Source organism: Oryctolagus cuniculus, chromosome 11 (assembly GCF_051225735.1).
Source record: "Oryctolagus cuniculus isolate XC-2025 breed Fujian yellow rabbit chromosome 11, ASM5122573v1, whole genome shotgun sequence".
Lineage (NCBI taxonomy): Eukaryota > Metazoa > Chordata > Mammalia > Lagomorpha > Leporidae > Oryctolagus > Oryctolagus cuniculus.
This window is the reverse complement of record NC_142877.1, coordinates 119,013,343-119,036,445: the sequence shown is the minus strand read 5'-3', so window position 1 is coordinate 119,036,445 and position 23,103 is coordinate 119,013,343. Positions and strand designations below refer to the sequence as shown.

Sequence of the window (23,103 nt, the reverse complement as noted above, 5' to 3'; positions counted from 1 at the left end):
TCCTGGCTTCAGATTGACACAGCTCTGGCCGCTGTGGCCATCTGGGGAGTGAACCAGTGGATGGAAGATCTCTCTCGCTCTCTGTCTCTACCTCTCTCTGTAACTCTGCCTGTCAGATAAATAAAATAAATCTTAAAAAAAAAAAAAAAAAAAAAAAAACATCCTTAGTGGAGAGCACAGAACCAAGAGAAGCCAATTTTCATCCCCAGAATAATTCAGTGCATGAAAACGGTCCCTTCTCCGGACAGTGCACAACGGGAAGAGAGCGAAATCCACGGATTTGGGACATTGTCTCAGGAAAAACCCAAGTTTTCACAGATACTGAAATTTAAATTCTTTACAAATCAAATCAAATCCTGGAAAGACTGGCCAAATTACAAGGGAACAATGATTGGACTCTGGAGAAGTGACAGCCTTTCGAGCTTTAAAATGAAGAAATAAAACGGGGAAGCAGTACTGACTCAGTATGTAAATAATACATTCCAGGGGCCGGCGCTTGGTGTCACCGTTAAACCGCTGCTTGGGACACCCAGGCCCCGTGTTGCAGTGTCTGGGTTCGAGTCCCGGCTCTGCGCCCAATTCCAGCTTCTGCTCCTGGGAGGCAGCAGGTGGCGGCTCCAGTGCTCGGGTCCCACCACCCGTACGGGAGACCAGGACTCAGCCCCAGCTCCCGGCTTTGGCCAGGCCCAGTCCCAGGTGTATTTGGGGAATGAACCAACGGATGGAATATCTCTCTTTCTCTCTCTCTCTCTCTCTGTCTGCCTTTCAAATACATAAACATTAAATCAATCTTCTATACCAAGAAATCAAAACTAAAACTTTTTAACTACATGAAAAATTGAAATTTCTAGGGAAAAAAAGGAAGCATTAACAAAACCAAGATAAAAGCCAAATGGGGGCCGCCCTTCGTGAGGACTTTGCTTTAGGTTAGAAAGTGCTGCTACAAGTACATGAGAATGCGCTGACGGGGCCGGCGCTGTGGTGCAGCACAGGTGAGCACAGGTTCCCGTCCCAGCTGCTCCACTTCCAATCCGGCTCCCTGTTCATGTCCCTGGGAACGCAGCAGAAGATGGCCCACACGCTGGAGCCCCCGCCCCACACTGGGACACCCGGATGGAGTTCCTGGCTCCTGGCTTCAGCCTGGGCCAGCCCCAGCCATTGCGTGCGCACGCTCACTCTCTCTCTCACTCTCTCTCTCTCTCCCCCCACTTCTCCCCCCCCTTTCTCTGTAACTCTACCTTCCAAGCAAATAAATAAATCTTTAAAAAAATAAAAAGCTAAGAAAAGTTGTATAGAAAAAAGAAATCCATACACAAAAACTTTACATGGGAAAAAACTTAAAATGAATAATACCATATGGGAAAGTGTTCACCCTCATTCACATTTAAGAAAGATCAGTTGGAAATATAAGATGTCCTTTTTTTAACCTATCAAGTTGGCCAAGATTTTAAGCTTGCAACTGCCCTGTTTGGGGAAATGGCCACTCTCAAAACCAACGCGGGTAGTGGGAGAAAGCTTCGGTCTACCCACCGCACGCCTGATGGCTGGGCCATACTCCCGGTGTGCAGGCCAAGAATGCGGCTCACCAGCTCCACCTGTAGGCATGTCGGGGAACTGTGAGAAGCAGCCCTGTGACGAGCACCCCTGGGCACACCTGTTTGCAGTTAGGCGTAAATGCATTTGTAGGGAAGATTCTTGGCAATGAAATTGCCCAGTGAAATTTTTTAAGATTTATTTATTTATTTATTTGAGAGGCAAAGTTACAGAGAGAGAGAGAGAGAGAGAGAGCTTCCATCCACTCCCCAAATGGTTCACTCCCCAAATGGCCACGACGGCCGGAGCTGGGCCAATCCCGAGCCAGGAGCAAGGAGCTTCCTCCAGGTCTCCCACGCGGGTGCAGGGACCCAAGGACTTGGGCCATCTTCCACCGCTGCCCCAGGCCATCGCAGAGAGCTGGATTGGAAGTGAAGCAGACAGGACTCAAACCGGTGCCCATACGGAATGCCGGCTCGGCTGGTAGAGGCTTAGCCCGCTACGCCACAGCGCCGGCCCCACACAGTGAGCTTCTGTAGATACTGGAAAGCCGCCTTCCCAAGGTTACAGCAGTCTGTGCTCTGATCTGTGTGGAAACCGCTGTGTCCCTCGGCCTTCTCCAGCGTCAAGACGCACAGTGCGAATGTTTTAATTGTCAAGTATACTTTAAAAAAAAAAAAAAAAAAAGACTGTGGGACAAACGTAGAAAATTTCTCCTGTTCCCCCTCTGGCACTTACCTGCATGAGAATCTCCGCGTAACACCCCTTCCCGGCCTCGGTGTCCCCATCGGTAAAACAGGGGAGGGAGAAGGTTCACGTTTCTGGAACCTACTCGCCAAGCAGAAGGAAGAGTCAGGGGGTCTGGCCAGCGGGTGGAGCCCCTCTCTCCTGCACCCCCCGAGAGACAGCCACGCCAGGGCCCCGTCCGAGACGGGCAGGCCTTCTGTCTTCCCCAGAGGAGAGCGGAGGAGGGTCGGGAGCCAGTGTCCGCTCTGCAGGAGAGGCGGCTGTGTCCCGGCACTGCCTCCCTGATGTCTCAGGTGCAGGCGGCTCAGCATCAATCCACAGAGCTGCCCAGAAACCAGCAGTGGCTCCCCGCTGCCTCGATGAGTCGGGCCTTGAGGCTGCAGGTCCCGGTGCCGGCCCCGCTCGGGGTCCGGCCAGGCACTCAGTCCCCAGCTTCGAACGTCCGCCGTCTGTGGGGGCCTTTGTTCACCGGCACCGACATCCGTGGCGCTTGTGTGTACTCTGCGGCGCTCACCAGATGGCAGCAGGACGTCCACAAGCCTGCGTCAAAGCTTCCTCGGTGCCGAAGAGTGCGCCTATGACGCTAACTGGGTTCAGGTAGGAATTATGGGGTGGGGGAGCCCGGGAAGACACGCAGCGCACTCAGCGTGCTCCTGGGGTAGGGTGTCTTCCAGACACGGTGACAGAGGATGACGCCGGCCCCCAGGCATCGAGCACCCAGGCCAAGCGTCTCATCCACGGTCCCCAGGCATCCAGAACCCCACCCCCCACCCCGGCCAAACTTCTCATCCGTCCGCTTTCTTCATGCTTCATGTTTTGCAAGTTCCCTGCAATTTATATGCGTGACTTCTATAACCAGAACAAAATAAGGTTTTTTTTTTAAGTGTTTGAGAACTCAGATGCGACAGACAATGGTTCTAATGCCGTGAAAGGCAGGTTCCGGACAGACACCGGAGGGCAGGCGCCCCCTCCCTTCCCAACTTCCAGAAGAGGCTCCCAAGATTCTGGACCCTTCCTCTCCCGCCCACTCCCTGGAAGCAGCCCCCTCCCCCTCCCCCAGCCTCCTATAAATGCACATCCCAGAGGGACGGAGCTCAGCCCAGACCCCTGTCTGTCTTAACCGCCCACGTCTCCACCGCGACCTGCTGCAGCATCAAGAGCCCCTGCGTGGACTTGGCCGAGTGACCCCTCCCCCCAGCCCCACGGGCGAATCCCCACCCGTGACCCGGCCGTGGCAAAGGCACCCAGCTCCTCTGCAGACCTGGGTGAGAGTGAAGTGGGGAGAGCTGAGAAGCCCTCGGGACACGGGAGGCCCCTTGCTCGTTGCTAACTTGTTGGGGTGGGGGTGGGGGGTGCGTGGCGGCTGCAGGACAGGCAGCCCCTCAGATGAGCGCTCACGGGGAAGGCCTCTGGACGCAGGCCCAGAAAACCAGAACGTGAAAAGGAGGGGGGCTCCGAGAGCCCGACAGAGCCCGGGCCGGCGAGGGGGAGGGGGCTAAGCCCCGGACAAGGGGCGCCGTCTGAACTCACCAGGGCCGCTTCCCCGAGAAGGGCTATTTTCTCGTTTAAGGCCTTAAAGAGCTATTAAGTTGGGCACATCACTGGTAAAACAGCTGGAAACCTAAGTAGCAATTTAAACAGCCCGTTGCCCTTCCACCCCGACACCGTGGAATGCAAGCGATCCCGGCCGGCCCTGGCGCTGTCAGGCCTAAGAGGATTGAGTGGACACCCTTCCCCGGGCCCTGAATGTGGCTGGGAGCTTCATTTAGCAAATCCACAGTCGCTGCCCCACACCCTCCTCTTTTTTTTTTTTTTTTAAGCAAGCAACCCGAACTCTAATTTCCCCCTGCCCCCTCCCCCGCCCCCTGAATCGGCCCATTCTTTCATTATGTGGAACTAATGAAGGTTTCTCCCGAGTGCCTACACGGGACGAGAGCCCTTAAATAAAACATGTTTCATTGATCAACTTCAAAAAGTCTTTGGCGGAGCTGGAGGTGGGAGAGGGAGGCGCTGGTGGTTGGGGGAGGGTCTGCCCCGGAGGAGGAGGGAGGCGGCGGGGGCTGCTCCCGGCTGGTGACAGCCCGGGGAGGCAGGGGCTGTGCGTAATGTCTGCTCCTGTCCCCAGTCCATTTGTTTTTCTTGTGGACGGTGACTGCGCGGGCGCTGGGCCAGGCTGCCTGAAACCTCACCACTCACCCACACAGTGCACGCAAAGGAGGGCTGGATTGTTTTAGATTCTGTATTTTATTTTTTTCTTAATCTCCCCACAAATAAAAATTTTGGCCAACCAAACGGAGCTCTAGCCTTACAGAGGTCCCCCAGGGGCATGCGGCTGCCGGCTGCAAGCCTCCCTGATGTCCGTTCCAGCCCACATCCCCAAATCACACAGCGGGAAGCTGGCGGGGTTGGGGGGGGAGGCCCCGCAGAGCAAGGACGGGGAGCCCTGCCTGCAACAAGTCATTTAGTGAGCACCTACTATGTGCCAGGCACCTCTCCGATTCATGTTACTGTGGGTTTAAAAAAAAAAAAACTGCTTCAATTGCAAAAGCAGTGACTGTTGATTGCAAAAGCAATTCCGTGACACACGTACATATCCACGTACGTGCGCAGTAAAAAGTCAGGTCCCCAGTGGGGACCTCTAAATCCCTCATCTGGGAGGAAATTGCTGTTAGCGTTCGGATATGTTTCTTTTTTTGATGTTCTTTATACAAATACGCAGAGAGAGTCTTCCAGTTTGCTGTGTTTTCGCAAACGCAGGGTCACAGACAGATCCTGTTTCAAGACTTGGGGTTGCCACAAGGATGCGGGAACATTTTTCCGAGGCACTCTTTAATGGCTGTGCGTTCCTGTAGCCTACGCTGTATGGCCAGCCATCCGCCTGCAGGCGGGTACGTAGGCTTTCCAGTCCTCCTTGCTACCCGTAACTGTGCCCTAAACACCCGGGACCCTGGAAGTCTCTGTCCCCAGGGCAGTTACGTGGCAGCTATGTGCAAGGAGCTCAGGGAAAAAATGGAGTTGAAAGGTGATGTGAATTCCCGTGCGTTGTTTCAAGCCCCCACGTATTTCTGTAGAGACGCCTGGGTAGGCGATCAGCACTGCAGAAGTCGGCACACGCTATTTTTATTTTTCCCTGTTATACGATACATGGCATGAGGGCGTTACGTACACGCATCTTAAATATTTAGCTCCAGACATCTGACACCCGCACGTAGCGAGGCACAGAACATTTCCCACACCCCCAGAGGGCTCCTCACCCTGCAGGAAGGAAGGAGCATCTAAAACAAAGATTTGTTTATGTGAAAGGCGGAGTTGGGGGAGGGGCGGGGAGAGAGAGACCAAGAGAGGAAGAGCTTCCATTCACTGGGTTCACCCCTCAACTGGCCACAATGTCCAGGGCTGGGTCAGGCTTGGAACCCTGTCCGGGTCTCCCACCAGGGTGGCAGGGGTCTAAGCCCTTGGGCCACCTGGTGCTGCCTTCGCAGGTGCATCAGCAGGGAGCTGGGTCAGCGGTGGAACAGCGGGGACTGGAACAGGGGCTCCTGTGGGATGCCGGCGTCTCAGGCAGTGGCCTGACACACTGCACCGCAACGCCAGCCCCCGGAAGAGCTGCGGAAACTTTGAGAGACGGCCCTCCATGACACGGCTCCACTTCAGCTCCAGCCAGCAGTGCCCACGGCTGCCGGTCTTCCAGCAGCTTCACCAGCGCTGGGTGTCCCCCCGGGGGCTGCGTCTCAGCCTTGGCTCTCCTGGCCTCTGGGATGGAGGTGAAGCTCGGGCTACGCTCTGCCTCCCATCCAGCTCCCTACCAATGTCCCTGGGAAAGCAGCAGAAGGTGGCCCAAGCGCTCAAACCCCTGCCATCCACGCAGGAGACCCGGATGGAGCTCCAGGCTCCCAGCTTCAGCCTGGTCCATCCCCGGCCATTGCAGCCATTTAGGCAATGCACCAGCAGATGGAAGACTCTCCCTCCCTCCCTCTCTCTTTTTCTCTCTCTCCCCCCCACCTCCTTCTCCAACTCTGATCTTCAAATAAATACATAAATCTTAAAAAAAAAATAATAAGTGTTCTCCCTAGCTGCCCACCAAGCCACGCCCCCTGCTTCCCAGGATGCTCCAGGCCTCCTGCTCCATATGGACTGCTCCTTGTCCCCCAGCCACCTCTTGAACTCCTACTCATCCTACAAAACCCCATTTCTCTCTTCTGTTGGACTTTACCCTCGCACACATCTTACCTCTCACACCCTGCCAGGCCTGCTTGAATTGAAGCCTCTCTCCTTTATCGCAAAAATACACAATGTGGGGCCGGCGCTGTGGCGTAGTGGGTAAAGCCACCCCCTGAGATGCCGGCATCCCATATGGACACCAGTTCAAGTCCCGCCTGCTCCACAACCCAAGTGCTTGGGCCTCTGTGCCCACGCGGGCGATCCGGAGGAAGCTCTGGCTCCCGGCTTCAGCCTGGCCCAGCCCTGGCCGTTGTGGCCATTTGGGGAGTGAACCAGCAGGTGGAAGACCTCTCTCCGTCTCCTTCTCTGTAACTCCGCCTTTCAAATAAAAAAACAATTTTGTTTTAAAAATGGAGAATGTACAGCCGTCAAAACCAGCCCCTATCTCTGAGGCGGGACCACCTACTCACCTCTACCCCCCAGACTCTGAGCTCCCGGAGGGCAGAAGCCACGCCCAGACAGTGCCTGGCGCACAGCAGCACTTGGACTTGGCACTGGCCTCCACTGCCCCTGCTGACTGTGGAAGCACCTTTTGAAATGGCCTCGCCTTTCATAGCCTGCACTGTGCGCGGTCAGGGTGGGCCGACAGCCCCAGCTGGACCACCTGGAGTACATTCACTCCAGGGATCTGAATCGGGCCACAAGGGCAGAGACTCACAGGGCCTTCTGGCCCTGGGCCTGGAGAACAAGGCCCCCGATCCTGCTGCCTGACCCCTAAGCCGCCCTGGTCCCATCCTCCTGAGGCCCGGTCCCAGGCCATCCATCGCTCAGTGAACATCCCCCCGACCTGCTGTGCTGCCTGAGTTGGGAGCTGTAAGCCAGGTGCCTCGCGCCCTACCCGCCCGCTGTGGCTGGCACTCTCCACACTGTGCTTCCCACAGGACCCTCGGCGCAGCCCTGCCCAGTCTGGAATTGGTTGGTGCCGAGTGCCGGGAGCGTGCCCTGTGTCTCCTCCCTCCCCCACTTTTCTCTTCATTTCACATATAGGCGGCTAAGTGACTGTCCCCAGGGGTGCACGCTGACTGGCGGGTCAGCCCAGAGGAACAGGGGCGGATTCCGGAGCTGCCCTTCCGGCTGGGCTCAAGGCCACCTCCTGCTGGCCCTGCTGAGCTGGAGTCTCCCTTCCAGCCTGGGCCGGTCCCGGAGGGGAGCCACGTCTCTTTCGTGTCCCCAGCACCTGGCAGGGCCTGGCATGGAGCCACTGTCGGGTTGACTTCTTTCTGAACGAAATGAAGCCTCCGCACAGCAAATCAGAGGACGTGAGATTCTTGACCTTGGCCTTAAACTCTGGGGCTCAGGCAAGGCAATGGGTGCGCCTGTCGTCATCGTCTCCTCCATCACCTCCGAGTGTGCGCAGCTGGCCTTGGGGGAAGAGGAGTCCAGGCCCGTGGCCAGGCCCTCCCTGGACAGCCTGGGCTCCCCCGGCGTTCCTCGGGGTTAGCAAAGTCAGCAAGAGGCCCCGGTGGCTCACCGTGCACAGGGAGCTGCGCCTGTCTGCAGCCCCGCGGCGGTGGGACCCCCTCCTCCTTTGTGCTGGGGAACATCTTGGAGTTGGACTAGACTAAGCCCGGGAGCAGAGAAGGGTTAGCATCGTCTGCTCAAGATGACAACTGGGGTAAACCCAGTCAACAGACATGTCCCCAGCCCTTAGGGAAGTGACCTGTGGCTGCGAGCCCACAGACACAGCCACAGGACAGGCTGACCATGAACCTGAAAGACAGAAGGGGCAACAGGCCCAGCCCCACAGGTCCTCTGCCCCCTGCACACGTCCACCTGGAGAGCCCTCAAATTCCCCCCAACAGGGCCCTCAGCTGCTCCTGCCCAAGCCTGCTTCTGTCAGGGCTTCCTGGCCCGGGGGCAGCCCCTCCCCCCTCCCCATGCCCACCGCCCCTTCAATGGCCCCAGCCTGGTGGAGTCCACGTCCGCTCTCTCTCTAGGACCTGCAGAGTCACACTCACACCTGCCAAGACCAAGGCCATGCAAGACCCTCAGGAACAGTGCCCTGTGTCTCTCCATCTCTGCCCTCTGCCTGGCAAACCCCACTCTTCCGCTCCATCCACACTGCCTCACCCCACGAGCCTGGCTCAAATCTCGCCTCCACCAGCAGCCCCAGGGGGTGGCCTGAGTCCCTGCTCTCTCACTGAACGGGGGCAGTGGCAGTCCCAGCTTCGCTGAAGCCAATGATGCGACACATTGGACGTCTGGGCGCAGTGCTGGCCACGCAGGGATGCCCGGCTCGAGGGAGCCACCGGGGAGGAGGCAGTGCCACAGGTCAGGAGCCACTGAGCGCCCCACACAGGTGGGCCAGCTCAGAGTCTGCAGTGTGGGCTCCTGGGGACGTAGGCCTTCACTGGATGTGTTTGGCCAAGAACCCTCTCCCCTGCGTGGCCCGGCGTCACTTAGGAATTGCGAGGAAGACTTTGCTGGGAGGCCTGAAGAAGCCAGCGAGCCCCGGGGGTCCCACTGCACGAGTCCACGTTTAGGAAGACGAGGCTGACGCCTCTGGGGCTGGGGCTGAACACCCCCCGTCGTGAGATTTTACACTTGCAGGGAGATTCAGTTCCCCACAGAACTGCCACAACTGATTTAATCACGTGGCGTCTTAGGAAATTAAAAGATGGCGAGACAGGGCCAGCGTGGTGGCAGAGCAGGTAAAGCCACTGCCTGCGACGCCGGCATCCCACATGGGTGCTAGTTCGAGTCCCGGCTGCTCCACTTCCGATTCAGCTCCCTGCTAACGCACCTTGGAGAGCAGTGGAAGGTGGTCCATGTGCTTGGGCTCCTGCACCCACGTGGGAGACCCGGAAGAAGCTCCTGGCTCCTGGCTTCAGCCTGGCTCCCTCCTGGTTGTTGTGGCCCTTTGGGGATTGAACCAGCACATGGAAGATTTCTCTCTCTCTCCCTGTCTCTCTCTCTGTCTCTCTGCCTTTCAAATGAATAAATAAATCTTTAAAAAAAGCAAACAGTGAAGCGCTTGCCACTCCTGGTAGCTGTAGGATTGCTGGACATCTGTACTGTCTGTGGTATCAATGACCACAGCCCTGTCTGTGCCAGCCACGCTCTGGGGCTGCATCAGCGACCCTGCCCTGTTTAATTCCCCCCATGCTGGGCGAGGCCGACATTAGCACCCGTCTCGGGTTACTGATGGGGGGAACTGAGGTTGGGAGAGGTCCCACCCGCTCTAGCTGGTGGGATTAGCCGGAGGGCTGCGGCCCATGGAGGTGGTTGGTGATTGAGTCAAAGTCGCCAGGGCTGCCCATGAGGAGGGTGGGACCCGCGGCCCAGGCCTGCCAGGGGCTGCGCCCGCGGCCTCCCCAGCACCCGGTCTGGGGTCAGCTGCTGAGTCCAGTGGCAGAGGGTGTGCCTAGAAGGAAGGCGGCAGGCAGCTCACCTCGCCTTCCCACCTCTCCAGCCCTGCACCAGGCGTCAGCAGGGGGAGCCAAAGGGCCTGCCCTGGACAGCCGAGGCCTGACCGCCCAGCCCCTTGGGAACTGCAGAGGTGGCGGGGGAGGGGGCAGCTGCCCTCACTCTTCAAGGCCCCATCAAAGAGCCAGAGCAGGATCTCCTGGACAGGAACGCTCAGCCAAATGATGTCTGCCTTGTCTGGCGCTCCTTCTTCACCCATTTCGTCACCATTTCCTGGCCCCTCGCGGGAGGCACAGATCAGAGCCCCCGTCTGCGAGGAGACGGATGTGAAAGCCAAGGCCAGCTGAGCTCTGCTGAGGGAGGCTCCGGGGTCTGTGGGAGCACGGAGGAGGCCTTGCGCTGGGTGCTGTTGGCAGCAGGTGAGGGGTGGGCTGCTTCGTGGAGTCCTGGCATTGGGGTCCCCACCCCAGGGGACACGTCAGTCTCTGGGGGCAGCCCCCCGTCATGTCGCCACCGTGCACCCACAGTGCTCTACAGTCTGCAAGGTGCTTCCAGAAGATTCCCTGGCTTGTTCACTCCATCCCTGCCTGCCCTCCCGGAGCCCAGCCCATGCATCAGGAAATTCTCCTCCAGCTCGAGCCCCGCTGACCACACCCCCGGGGCAGACACGGCCCTTTCTTCTCAGGCCCAGAGGCCTCCTCCCTCGGCTCACCCGTGAGGGGCTCACAGGGGCGTACTCCCTGCTCTTCCCCTCTGCCTGCTCCGACCGCTGCACGGGGCAAGGCGGGAAGTGGAGGGTGTCCAGGCACCAGCTTGCTTGGCCTAAGCCACCCATTGGGGGGGGGGGCAGGCTGGGGCTAAAACTTGGTGTGAGTGGGGCTGCCCCTGGGCTGGGGGGGTCACGGTCCACTCCCACCGTGATCTGCAGGAACACAGTCCAGAAGCTTCCCGCAAGCCCGGGGCGGGGGGCTGCGCGAACAGGTGCACTACAGAGCATTTAGAGGCCCCCAAACTCATTTCTGACTCCACCGCCTGAAGCATAGAATGCCGCGTGGGCCCGAGGACGCCGTTCCGCCCTCAGAGTCCCACAGCCCCGCAGTGAGAGGAGAAAATGAGGCCGGGCAGCGGGGGCTCCCCAGTCAGCCCCAGCCCCTGCCCCCAGCAGCCACGCACAAGGAAGATCTGGCGAGACGGGGCCGCTCCTCGCGCCTGTCCCGTCCCCTCCTGTGGCGGCCCCGCGTCAGAGCCCAGCCTGGGCCCAACTCCTGTGAACGCACGTCCCAGGGAGGCACAGCTTTCCCAGGCTGAGATCAGCGGCAGAGCTGCGTGTGTGTGTGCGTGTGTGGGCGTGTGTGGGTGTGTGTGGAGGGGGTGTGCGTGGGGACTGTGTGTGTGTGTGGGTGTGTGTGGAGGGGGAGGTGTGCGTGGGGACTGTGTGTGTGTGTGTAGGGGGAGGTGTGCGTGGGGACTGTGTATGTGTGGGTGTGTGTGGAGGGGAGGTGTGCGTGGGGACTGTGTGTGTGTGTGGGTGCGTGGGTGTGTGTGGAGGGGGAGGTGTGCGTGGGGACTGTGGGTGTGTGTGGGTGCATGGGTGTGTGTGGAGGGGGAGGTGTGCTTGGGGACTGTGTATGTGTGGGTGTGTGTGGAGGGGAGGTGTGCGTGGGGACTGTGTGTGTGTGTGGGTGCGTGGGTGTGTGTGGAGGGGAGGTGTGCGTGGGGACTGTGGGTGTGTGTGGGTGCATGGGTGTGTGTGGAGGGGGAGGTGTGCTTGGGGACTGTGGGTGTGTGTGGAGGGTGTATGTAGTGTGTGGGGTGTATGGAGGGTGTGGGGGGTGTGTACAGAGGATTGTGTAGTGTTCTGTAAGGTTGTGGGGGTGTGGAGTATTGGTGTGGGGTGTGTGTGGAGGGTGTGGGTGTGTGTGTGGAGCGTGTGTACAGAGGACTGAGTGGTGTTGTGCAAGGTTGTGGGGGTGTGGAGTGTTGTGTAGCATGCGGGGTGTGTAGTGCAGTATGTGGGGTGTGTGGAGGGTGTGTACAGGGGATTGTGGAGTGCTGTGTAGGGTGTGGGGTATGTAGTGTGTGGGCTGTGTTGGGTGTATAGCGTAGTGTGTGGGGTGTGTACAGGGGATTGTGTGGTGTTATGCAAAGTTGTGGGAGTGTGGAGTGTTGTGTGGGGTGTGTAGTGTAGTGTGTGGGGTGTGTACAGGGGACTGTGTAGTGTTGTGGGGTGTATTGTGTAGTGTGTGGGTGTGGGGTATAGTGTGGGGGGGTGTGGAGTGTTGTGTAGTGTGTGGGGTGTGTACAGGGGACTGTGTAGTGTTGTGGGGTGTGGAGTGTGGTGTGGGGTGTGGAGTGTAGTGTGTGGGGTGTGTACAGGGGACTGGGTAGTGTTGTGGGGTGTGGAGTGTGGTGTGGGGTGTGGAGTGTAGTGTGTGGGGTGTGTACAGGGGACTGGGTAGTGTTGTGGGGTGTGGAGTGTGGTGTGGGGTGTGGAGTGTAGTGTGTGGGGTGTGTACAGGGGACTGGGTAGTGTTGTGGGGGTGTGTAGTGTGTGGGGTGTGTGGGGTGTGGAGTGTAGTGTGTGGGGTGTGTACAGGGGACTGTGTAGTGTTGTGGTGTGTATAGTGTAGTGTGTGGGGTGTGTACAGGGGACTGTGTAGTGTTGTGGGGTGTGGAGTGTTGTGTGGGGTGTGTAGTGTAGTGTGTGGGGTGTGTACAGAGGACTGTGTAGGGTGTGGGGTGTGTAGTGTAGTGTGTGGGGTGTGTACAGGGGACTGTGTAGTGTTGTGGGGTGTGGAGTGTTGTGTGTGGGGTGTGTAGTGTAGTGTGTGGGGTGTGTACAGGGGACTGTGTAGTGTTGTGGGGTGTGGAGTGTTGTGTGTGGGGTGTGTAGTGTAGTGTGTGGGGTGTGTACAGGGGACTGTGTAGTGTTGTGGGGTGTGTTGTGTGGTGTGTGGGGTGTGTACAGGGGACTGTGTAGTGTTGTGGGGTGTGGAGTGTTGTGTGGTGTGTGGGGTGTGGAGTGTTGTGTGTGGGGTGTGTACAGGGGACTGGGTAGTGTTGTGGGGTGTGGAGTGGTGTGTGGTGTGTGGGGTGTATACAGGGGACTGTGTAGTGTTGTGGGGTGTGGAGTGTTGTGTGGTGTGTGGGGTGTGGAGTGTAGTGTGTGGGGTGTGTACAGGGGACTGGGTAGTGTTGTGGGGGTGTGCGGGGTGTGTGGGGTGTGTAGTGTAGTGTGTGGGGTGTGTACAGGGGACTGTGTAGTGTTGTGGGGTGTGGAGTGTTGTGTGGGGTGTGTACAGGGGACTGTGTAGTGTTGTGGGGTGTGGAGTGTTGTGTGGGGTGTGGGGTGTGGAGTATAGTGTGTGGGGTGTGTACAGGGGACTGTATAGTGTTGTGGTATGTGTAGTGTAGTGTGTGGGGTGTGTACAGGGGACTGTGTAGTGTTGTGGGGTGTGTACAGAGGACTGTGTAGTGTTGTGGGGTGTGGAGTGTAGTGTGTGGGGTGTGTACAGGGGACTGTGTAGTGTTGTGGGGTGTGTACAGAGGACTGTGTAGTGTTGTGGGGTGTGTTGTGTGGTGTGTGGGGTGTGTACAGGGGACTGTGTAGTGTTGTGGGGGTGTGTGAGGTGTGGAGTGTGTGAGGCGTGCGTGCGCGTTGGGGGAAGGGAGGGCGGCTGTGGACGGAAGGCTGGACACAAACTGGTGCGGGCGGGCGGGCGGACAAAAAGAGCGAGGTCTGGCCTCAGCCGGCCTGGGAGCCGGAGAAAAAAGGCGCTCAGGGCCGGTTGTCAAGGAGATGGGCCTCGGGCTTCGCTGAACTTTCTTCCCTCGGCCGTCCCGCCTGCGGCTGAGAGGGGCCATTTATTTCCGCGGGGCCTCCCGGGCGGGTCCGGCCAGGCCCCCAGGCTGACAGGCCGTGGGTGGAGACCCCAGACCAGGGCAGGGCAGTGCACGCTCCCACCGCTGCGATGCCGCCCTGCCCGGGGACTCGCCCGCCGGGGAAGCCCAGGGCCCGCACTCGGGACGGCACCGGCGGCCGGCAGGGGTCGGCCCGCACAGCGCTGCGCCCGCTGGCCCCGCACACCTCGGCGCCCTGCTGCAGACGCGCGTCCCGCGCCCGCCCCGGGACCCCCGCGCTTACGGGCCATTGTCCTCAAGGGCGGCTGGAAGGGAAATTTCGACACGATCGCCAGGATCTCTGCTCGCCGAGGCCTGGCCGGGGCTGGGTGCCCACTGGGTGCTCAGCGGACGCTTGGAGCGGCGGCGCCGACGGGTCCGCCGCGCGCCCGGGCATGGCTCTCGCTACAAATGGATGCCGCGGGCGGGGCCTTCCCGGATCTGAGAGCCGCTCGAAGCCCCCTCCTCTCCTCCAGTGTGCGCCCGGGGCCGGGGGTGCGGGGAGGGTGCTGCCCCCAAAGGGACGGCCACCCTAGACGATGAGGCCAGGGGGCAGGGGCCGAGGCTGGGACAGCCTCCGAGAGCCAGCCCCACAGCCTGGCCGAGACCCTGCGCCCCGGGCCGCGCCGGCCGGCCCGGCCCCCACCCCCCACCTGCCGCCCGCCCCGAGGGGAGGGGGCGGCCCCGGACGCCCTCGCCCGCCCCTCCCCCCGCGGGCCGGCGAGCGGCGCCCATTGGCCGGCCCTGCGAGCAGCTCCGCCCCCCGCGGCCGCAGGCCAATGAGCGCGCGGCTGTCAGCTCGTCAGCCGCGCCGGCTCGGAGGCTCGGGAGCCCGAGCGCTGGCTGAGCAGCGAGCACCCGGAGCGCTCGCGGGAGCGGCCGGTAGGACCCGCGCGCCGCACGCCGCACGCCCCACGCCCGGCCGGGCCCGCAGCGAGCATGGGCGCGGCGGCCGTGCGCTGGCACTTGTGCGTGCTGCTCGCCCTGGGCGCGCGCGGGCGGCTGGCGGGGGGCAGCGGGCTCCCAGGTAAGAGCCCGACCGCAGGCTGCCGGCACGGGGCGCGGCCCCGGGGCCCCCCGCCCGGGCGCGCCGTCGGGAGGACCGCAGCCCGCCCCGGCTCCGCAGCCGCCGCGCCTCGGGGCAAAGTAACTTGTGGGGCCGGGCTCCCCGCAGCCCGGCCGGCAGGGGCTCCGGAGCGCGGCGGGGCCGCTGCAGGGGCGGGGTGGACCGAGGCCCGCCGGGGTGGGGGGGAGGGAGGCGGGGGCGGGAGGGAGAAGAAGGCGCGACGGCTGGGCCGGGGGTGCCCGCGGCCGAGAGGGGCGTCCCCCGGTGCAGAGGGGCGCGCGGGCGGGCGGGCGGGGGGCCTCCCGGGGAGGCGCGAGGAGGCGGCGAGGGAGAGAGGACGGACGCGGAGAAAGAGGAAGGGGTGCGGCCGGCGGGACCGACGGACAGGGAAGGGGGCGCAGACAGAACAGACAAAAGGGACGCCGCGAGCAGCAGCCCGGGGGCGTTGGGAAGAGACCAGGGTGCTGTGGGGAAGGGAAGGAGGCGGAGGGACCTCGGGGAGGGGACAGGTCTGGCGGTGGAGGCCTGGGAAGTGACGGACAGATGGACAGTCAGGCGAGAGGAGGGCGCGGGACAGACACAGAGCGAGCCCGGCTGTGGTCAGGGCGGGCAGCAGAGGCCAGGCGGGGTCCCGGCGGGTGGTGGCGTGGAAGGGGCTCCCCTCCCACATCTGGGTCCCCTTTCTCTGGGGGCGGTGGTGTGAGTGGGAGGACCCTGCTCGCCCCCACCCTCCTCCAACAACAGCGCAGGGTCCTGTCCTGGGAGTCACTCCTGAGTGACCGGGGGCGCCTTCCTGCTGCAGGAGCCAGCCTGCGAACTGTGGGTATGTCCCAGCTTTTGCTGTGACCGACCCTCCGTGTGCCCCCGCCCTGCGCAGGCTCTGTGAGGGGGAAGCCCCGGCAGCCACTCCCCGAGTAAGCCAGGCAAAGACTAAGTGGGCAGCCTGCTCGAGGGCTGGGCTGCCCGGCACCGGGCTCCCACGTGGGCAGGGCAGCTGGCCCGAGTCCCGCCCTCCTGCGGCTCACCTGCCCTCTCCTCTCCCCGTGTTTGTATGGTGTGCAGGGAGAGGACCCTTCCCCTCTGGCCAGGGGTGTGAGTGTGGGTGTGGGTGTGTGTGTTCCCTCCCTACGTGTGTGTCTGTGTGAGTGTGTGTCTGTGTGGTGTGTGTGGTAGGTGTGTAGGTGTGTCTGTGTGTGTGGGTGTGTGTGTGTGGGTGTGTGTGTGTGTGTTCCCTCCCTGTGTCTGTGTGTGTGTCTGTGGGTGTGTGTGTGTGTGTCTGTGTGTGTTCCCTCCCTGTATCTGTGTGTGTGTGTCTGTGTGTGTGTATGTGTGTGGGGGTGTGAGTGGGAGTGTGTGTCTGTGTGTATGTGGGGTGTGTCTGTGTGGGTATGTGTGTTCCTTCCCTATGTGTGTGTCTGTGTGAGTGTGTGTGTGTAGGTAGGTGTGTAGGTAGATGTGTGGGTGTGTCTGTGTGGGTGTGTCTGTGTGGGTTCCCTCCCTGTATCTGTGTGTGGGGGGGGGTAGGTGTGTAGGTGTGTCTGTGTGTGTGTGTGTGTCTGTGTGGTATATGTGTGGGTAGGTGTGTAGGTGTGTGTGTGTGGTATGTGTGTGGGTAGGTGTGTAGGTGTGTCTGTGTGCATGTGTGTCTGTGTGTGTCTGTGTGTTCCCTCCCTGTGTCTGTGGGGAGGGGTAGGTGTGTGTGTGTGTCTGTGTGTGTGTGTCTGTGTGTGTGTGTCTGTGTGGTAGGTGTGTGGGTAGGTGTGTAGGTGTGTCTTTGTGGTATGTGTGTGGGTAGGTGTGTGTGTGTCTGTGTGCATGTGTGTCTGTGTGGTATGTGTGTCTGTGTGGTATGTGTGTGGGTAGGTGTGTGTGTGTCTGTGTGCATGTGTGTCTGTGTGCATGTGTGTCTGTGTGGTATGTGTGTCTGTGTGGTATGTGTGTGGGTAGGTGTGTAGGTGTGTCTGTGTGCATGTGTGTCTGTGTGTTCCCTCCCTGTGTCTGTGTGTGGGGGGGGTAGGTGTGTGTGTGTGTCTGTGTGTGTGTGTCTGTGTGGTATGTGTGTGGGTAGGTGTGTAGGTGTGTCTGTGTGCATGTGTGTCTGTGTGCATGTGTGTGTCTGTGCGTTCCCTCCCTTCATGCCCAGGGGCTGGCCTTGGGGAGTGGGGGGAGTCCCCGTTTCCTGTTGGCCCTCCTGGTGGTGCCGCAGTGCTCGCCCTGGGAGGAGCACAGAGCCGTCTCTGGCCTCTGGCAGTGCCCTTGAGCCGGCGCCACCCCTGCACTGGCTGTCACTCCCTCTCCATGCCCCGCCTGGCCCCCGGTCACCTGCGCACCGGAGCTCTGGCAGTGACTGTCCCTGGGACACCTTTCCGCCCTCCTGAGAAGGCGCAGACACCCTGAAACGTGAGGCCACGCGTGTGCCTGCGTGGGGCGGGCGGGTCATGCTGTCTTGCTGCTCTTTGATGTCTCTCTTCCACTGGGGGTGCGCTGGGTCCGTGGGTGCTGGAGCAGAGGAGCCGAACCTGGGGTGGGGGCATCTCAGAGAGGCCCCCACATGCAGACTCAGAGCCCAGGTGTTCAGACGAGGCATTCTTGGGGACCAGGGAACACAGGTGAGGGCCTGCACACGAGGAGGCGAGGACCTTCCGAGCTCGCTCCTGGGGGGCTTCCTCCAGCCTGCTGCCGAGAGCCCCCTTCCTTGCTGCCCCCTGAGTCCTGTCTGACCACCCTGTCTGGATGCTGCTCCTAGCTTGCTGGAAGCGACACAGAGAACAGTTTGCTCTGTGTCGGGGTCTGGCGTGCCCCTAGTGAGCTGCCAGCCTGTAGCAGACCTCAGTGGGCCCCAGGGCCATCGCCTGCAGCCTGAGCAGTTAACCCCTAGTAGGGCTGATGTGGCTGAGGTTCCTCGGGCTGTGCACGCCTGCTCCCGAGGCCCCCCTCCCTGTCCGATCTGGAGTGGGGGGATTGGGGTGCCTACACGGATACACAGAGTCCGTGGTTGTGGTTGGAGGTGGGAATGCAGGAGCTAGAACTGAATTTGAATTTTGAAACGGCACGAGGAACCAAGTCCGTTCCTAGATTTCCAAGCCGGGGAAAAGAGAGGACGGGGGTGGGGGCATCAGGACCACCAGTGAGCCCAGGTTAGCCCAGCTGTAGCCCAGTCTGGGGTGTGGAGGCTGGATGGAGAATCCCAGGATACCACAGCTGAGGGGCTGCTGGGGTCCCACACTCAGGTCACCCCACGGGAGCCTCTCAACATGACCCCTGCTCACTGTCCCCCCGGCCTTAATCTCTCCGTATGCACCCCAAAGGGGCTGGATTTAAATGTCTCCCAGGACCCTTCTGGCCCTGAATTCTAGAAAGAGGACAGTGGAGGAGGGGCGGAGAGGTGCTTGTGGGAAGAGAGAGGCTTTAGCTGGTTGTGTCCATAAGCCTCAGTGTTCCCATCTTTTTCATGGGAATGATAGCCGTCCTCAGTGGGTTGGTATGAAAATCAGCTGGCGCCGCGGCTCAGTAGGCTAATCCTCTGCCTTGCGGCGCCGGCACACTGGGTTCTAGTCCCGGTTGGGGTGCCGGATTCTGTCCCGGTTGCCCCTCTTCCAGGCCAGCTCTCTGCTGTGGCCCGGGAGTGCAGTGGAGGATGGCCCAAGTGCTTGGGCCCTGCACCCCATGGGAGACCAGGAGAAGCACCTGGCTCCTGCCTTCGGATCAGCACGGTGCGTCGGCCGCAGCGCACCGGCCGCAGCGGCCATTGGAGGGTGAACCAACGGCAAAAGGAAGACCTTTCTCTCTGTCTGTCTCTCTCACTGTCCACTCTGCCTGTCAAAAAAAAAAAAAAGAAAGAAAGAAAAGAAAATCAATGAGCCATGTGTGTTGGTAGCATTGTGCCTGGCGCTAGTGGCCGCTTGTCACCTGGATTGTCACGTGATACTATTACCATTAGCAACCCCAATGGCCGATGGGAAGGTGGAGGCCAGGGCTCCCCTGGCCCTTCCCAGGCCACAGCTCACCCCGTTCCCCGCCCCTGCAGGAGCAGTGGACGTGGACGAGTGCTCGGAGGGCACAGATGACTGTCACATCGATGCCATCTGCCAGAACACACCCAAGTCCTACAAGTGCCTCTGCAAGCCCGGCTACAAGGGGGAAGGGAGGCAGTGTGAAGGTGAGTCCGGTCCCCGGCTCTCGGGCTGCTGCAGGCCAGGGCAGCCCGGCGCCATGCTCGCACGCTGGCTTCCCAGACCCGGGGCCGCCTCCCTCCAGTGTGGGCGTTGGACCCTCGCCTGGCTTTGAAATGGTGTGTGTGCTTTAAGGAAACGGAGGTGACGCTTCGACGAGGTGTTTGTGCACCTGATTCTTCCCCCACCTCCACCATGTCCCTAACTTCAAGTCCAAAACCACCCTCTGTGGCCTGTGGCTTCCCCACAAGACCTGTTCCAGAGCCAACCATGGCACCGGCGAGGCCGGCTCAGGTCTCTGGTCAGCTCTAGAGCCTGGTGGGTTTATGCTGTCTGTCTTTCCTTCCCTACACCTGGGCTGCTGGTGTGGCCACCCAGCGTTAGAAACCGCCTCCCGGGCAGGCTGGGGGTCGAGGAGGGCAGCCCTGGCTGTGTTTGGGGCCAGGGCTCTCCATTCCAGGAGCTCCTTCGGGAACGTTCACGTGGGAGGTTCTCAGCAGTCCTCCTGACCCGGTGGATGTGGGCCAGGGCTCAGACGCAGCTTGGGGAGCCGGAAACCGCTCTCTCTGTGACTGACGCACAGTCAGTCATCTGAGTCAGCATCTGAGTCTTGCCCACCTGCTCCCATTGTGTAGAGAGGAAAGCTGAGGTTCGGAGAGAGGAGTCGCATCTTCTGGCAGGCCCCCTCGTTTTCCAGTGACACGGTGAGGGTCGACCCCAGGCCTTCTAATTCCCGCTCAGTGACTCCAGCTCCCCTCGTCCCCTCTCGCAGCCCTGCCAGCTTCTGTGAGATCTGTGTTGGAACAGGGCGGTGCCCACTCTGCGCGCGCAGGGCTCTCCAGGGCTGGAGTCTGCAGGAGGTGCACTCTGCCTGCCCCCGGGCTGAGCTGTGTCGCGCGTCTCCTGCAGGCCGAGTGCTGGGCAGTGACACATCCTGGGTCCTGCTTGCTTGGGGCCCGAGGCTGGTGTGTAGGGAAGCGGAAGCTGCCTGGGGGCAGACTGAGCAGGTCAGGGGCAAGCAGCCTGGTGGGACGGGCTGGGCAGGCTGCTTGCCCCTCTGGCCAGGTGGCACATCTGGGCCTCGTGACCACTTTCTGACCCGCTGCTCTGCCACCACACCCTGAGCCGTGGCCAGGGAGCGCTGTGGTCGACCTGCCCTCTGCTGCCTGGGTCCTGAACCCAGCTGTTCCCGCGCTGGCCAGCCCCTCAGGTCCTCTGCTGCTGTCCCCTGCACAGGAGGCCCACGCTTGGTCTCCTTGCTTCCCTGAGGCCCTTCAGAGTCCAGCAGGAGCCTCCTGCTCAGCACGGGTCCTGGACTGGCGGGGGGGGGAGCTGGTGATGCACTGCAGGGGGCCAGCACCCGCCCCCCCCCCCAACCACCGCTCTTCCCCCTGAACGCCCATCCCCTGCGTCCTGGAAAAATCCAGCGGTGAATTCTTTAGACGTGCCCTGCCTCATAATCCACATGCGCACATGCGTGCACAGGTACATGCATGCAGACATGTGTGCCCTGCTGACATGCACACACTGGTACATACATGCACACATGTACACACATGGAAACACGCACACTGCACAAAGCGCCGGCTCTGCTCCTGCAGCCCTGGGCACCAGTGCTGTCATTGCATCTTTGCTCCCGGCTGCACTGTGTTCTGGAGGGTCTGCCCCGGGCGGGCGTCAGACCTGCTACGGCAAAGCTGGTGAACTTGGGCCGTGCCCAGGGAGCTTACGGGGAGCCCCTCAGTCACTGAGCCCCTCACATCTGTCGTGACACCCCCAGCTCCCGGGACAGGGCCTGGTGGCGGCAGCAGTGTGCTGACGATGTGGACAGCTGTGAGCGATGCAGGGAGGGCACTGGGTCGTGGGCGGGCTCGTGCTTGCCCTGGGGTGAGACAGGAGAGCAGCCCTGGTCTCTGCCTGGGGGCAGCCCATCGCTGAGGTGACTGTTTGAGCCTCAGTTTCCCTTTTGGGTATATGAGCCGCCAGTTTTCCTCAGCACAGCTCTCTTGGAGAGTGCATGCAGGGGCACCGGGAAGCTGCCTGCCTTGGTGCCTGGCCCAGGACACAGTGGGCACTCACCGCGCAGTGTGTGCCTAACAGCCGATGGCGGTGCCGACGTCATCGCCATCGTTCGGAGTGGTTTCAGATGAGACTACAGGCGGCCCTGGCCTTGGCCAGTGGCTGGGGCTAACCTCAGAGGTGATGGCCGCAGTGCAGCCGGCCCCGCCCTCCGGGAGCTTGTTGCCACGGCTACCGCAGGAGAGGTGTAGGAGACTCCGTACCTGTGAGTTACCACGTCAGAGCAGTTCTCAGGAACCGGGAGGGTGACGCCGTTGCTTGGTCACTTGCCCCTGAACTCCCCCGTGAGCGAGAGCTGGCGTGCGTTCTGGGGCCCACGGGGACCCTCTCCCCTTGCACTTGAGTGTCCGCATCCCTGGGGACCGGAGTGTTCACCCAACAGCCACGAGACCCCCTCTGCCTCCGCAGGACCGCGCTGCAGAGACCCCCGGGGGATTTGGGATCTGCAGCGGCCAGCAAGCCGCGTGCAGCGGTGGCCAGAGGGACGTGAGGCCGCCCGGTGTTCAGCTGCTTGCTTTACAGCCGCAGAAAGGAGCCCGGGGGTGCGGGCGCTTGCCCGGATTTGGGCGGGAGGCCAGGTCTGGTGTGAGGCCGGTCCTGCGGGTGGCCTTTGCGTCGTCCCTTCCGTCCTGAGAAGAGGGACCGGAGGGTCCACGTCCCATTGAGCGTAGCGACTGAGGCCTGGGCCTTGGCGCCTGAGTGCTGTATCCAGGGCAGCTTGCGTAGCCTGCATTTCCCTAGGAAGTGGACATGCTGCTGACGCGTCCTTGTAGAGAGAGCGTGGGAGCTAAGTGAGCTCACGTTGAGAGCTTGAGTGTAGCTTAGCACGTGGGATGCACCCTGCGAGGATCAGCCAGTTCTGCGGTGAGGAGGTTGTTGATTTTGATGATGGTGATGATGGTGAAGGCCATTATCATGATGTCAATGATCACAATAGCGTGGGTCATCGTGCTGCCTGCTGTATGGGAAGTGTTGTCTTTTCCCTGCGCTTCCCAGGATGTGAAAAGGCCAGGACCGGAGGTGGCCTGGTTCATCTGCTGTTCATGTAAACCCTGGGCATAGGACTGTATCCCCCCCAGACATGTTGGGGAGACACACGTGCTGTTCACAGATGACCGTTTACCAAGGAGGGACAGGAGGTGTTCCTTTGTCCAGCTAAACCTACGTAAGTGATGGCGAATATTCCACCCCCGGCTCAGCCCACAGCAGACATCACTAATCAATCACCACACCCTCCAGCCTTCCTCCCTGGACCCTGCATCTGCAGCTCCTGAGGTGGGGTGAGGTCTGCAAAGGGCCGGAGTGCTGGGCCCGTGAGGACCCTGTGCTGCAGATCTCAGAGCCTTTGCTGTTTACCGGGTGAGCACAGAGCGTGCCTGAGAGCGTGGCCTCCACAGGAAACAGCCCCCGGCCCCTCCCCGTGTCACCTTGAAGCTGTGCTTATGAACTCCTCACAGCAAACCCAGCCCATTCTGGGAACACCAAGGGCTGGCAGATGCGTGGTGATCACGTGGCCTCCGTGTGTGCAGCCCCAGGGCAGCCATGTCCGGGGAGCAGCCTGGGGGCCGTGCACTCGGCAGGGCTTGCTGTGGCCACACAGAGGCACCTGCGGCTCTGGGGAAGGCTGTGAGCGCGGCCGAGGCCGTCCTGTGTCTTCTAGGTGAGCCACCTCTTGATGGAATCAGAAGTAGCTTGAAGTGAATGCATGGGAGTGTGAGCTGGAAGAGCTCTGACCCGCGCCCGCCTCTCTCTGCGTTGCTCCCCCCAAATCTCCCGCCAGACGCACACACACCTCCAGTTAACCCCTGCCACGCTGCATTTATCTTTTCCATCAGCCCCTCAAGGGCAGAGTCTGTGACCTGTTTGGCATCGGCCGTAGGGACCCTGCGCCAGACCTGGTGTGGAGGGCATCGGTTGGATGGACGGGCGGGAGGATGAGTCTCTGGTTCCCGGCACAGGTGAGCCTTCACCTGTGGGCGTCCCGTCCCGGAGCCGCCGGCACACCCCGTGGTGATGGCC

The 23,103-nt window shown here is 61.0% G+C and overlaps 1 protein-coding gene across 5 annotated transcripts in view; it reads left to right on the top strand.

Annotated features, from left to right (window-relative positions):
• The first annotated feature begins 14,585 nt into the window (after positions 1-14,585).
• The window catches only part of SCUBE1 (signal peptide, CUB domain and EGF like domain containing 1), a 116,187-nt gene continuing 107,669 nt past the window's right edge, over positions 14,586-23,103 (top strand). For 4 of the 5 annotated variants that reach the window (XM_089307691.1, XM_089307687.1, XM_070051505.2 and 1 more), the window contains exons 1-2: positions 14,587-14,794; positions 18,861-18,992. In XM_089307691.1, the coding sequence (XP_089163817.1) occupies positions 14,707-14,794; positions 18,861-18,992 (220 nt within the window). In that variant the 5' untranslated portion in view covers positions 14,587-14,706. Of the gene's footprint in view, positions 14,795-18,860; positions 18,993-23,103 lie in introns of all 5 variants that reach the window. The other variant, XM_089307686.1, reaches the window with a different exon arrangement.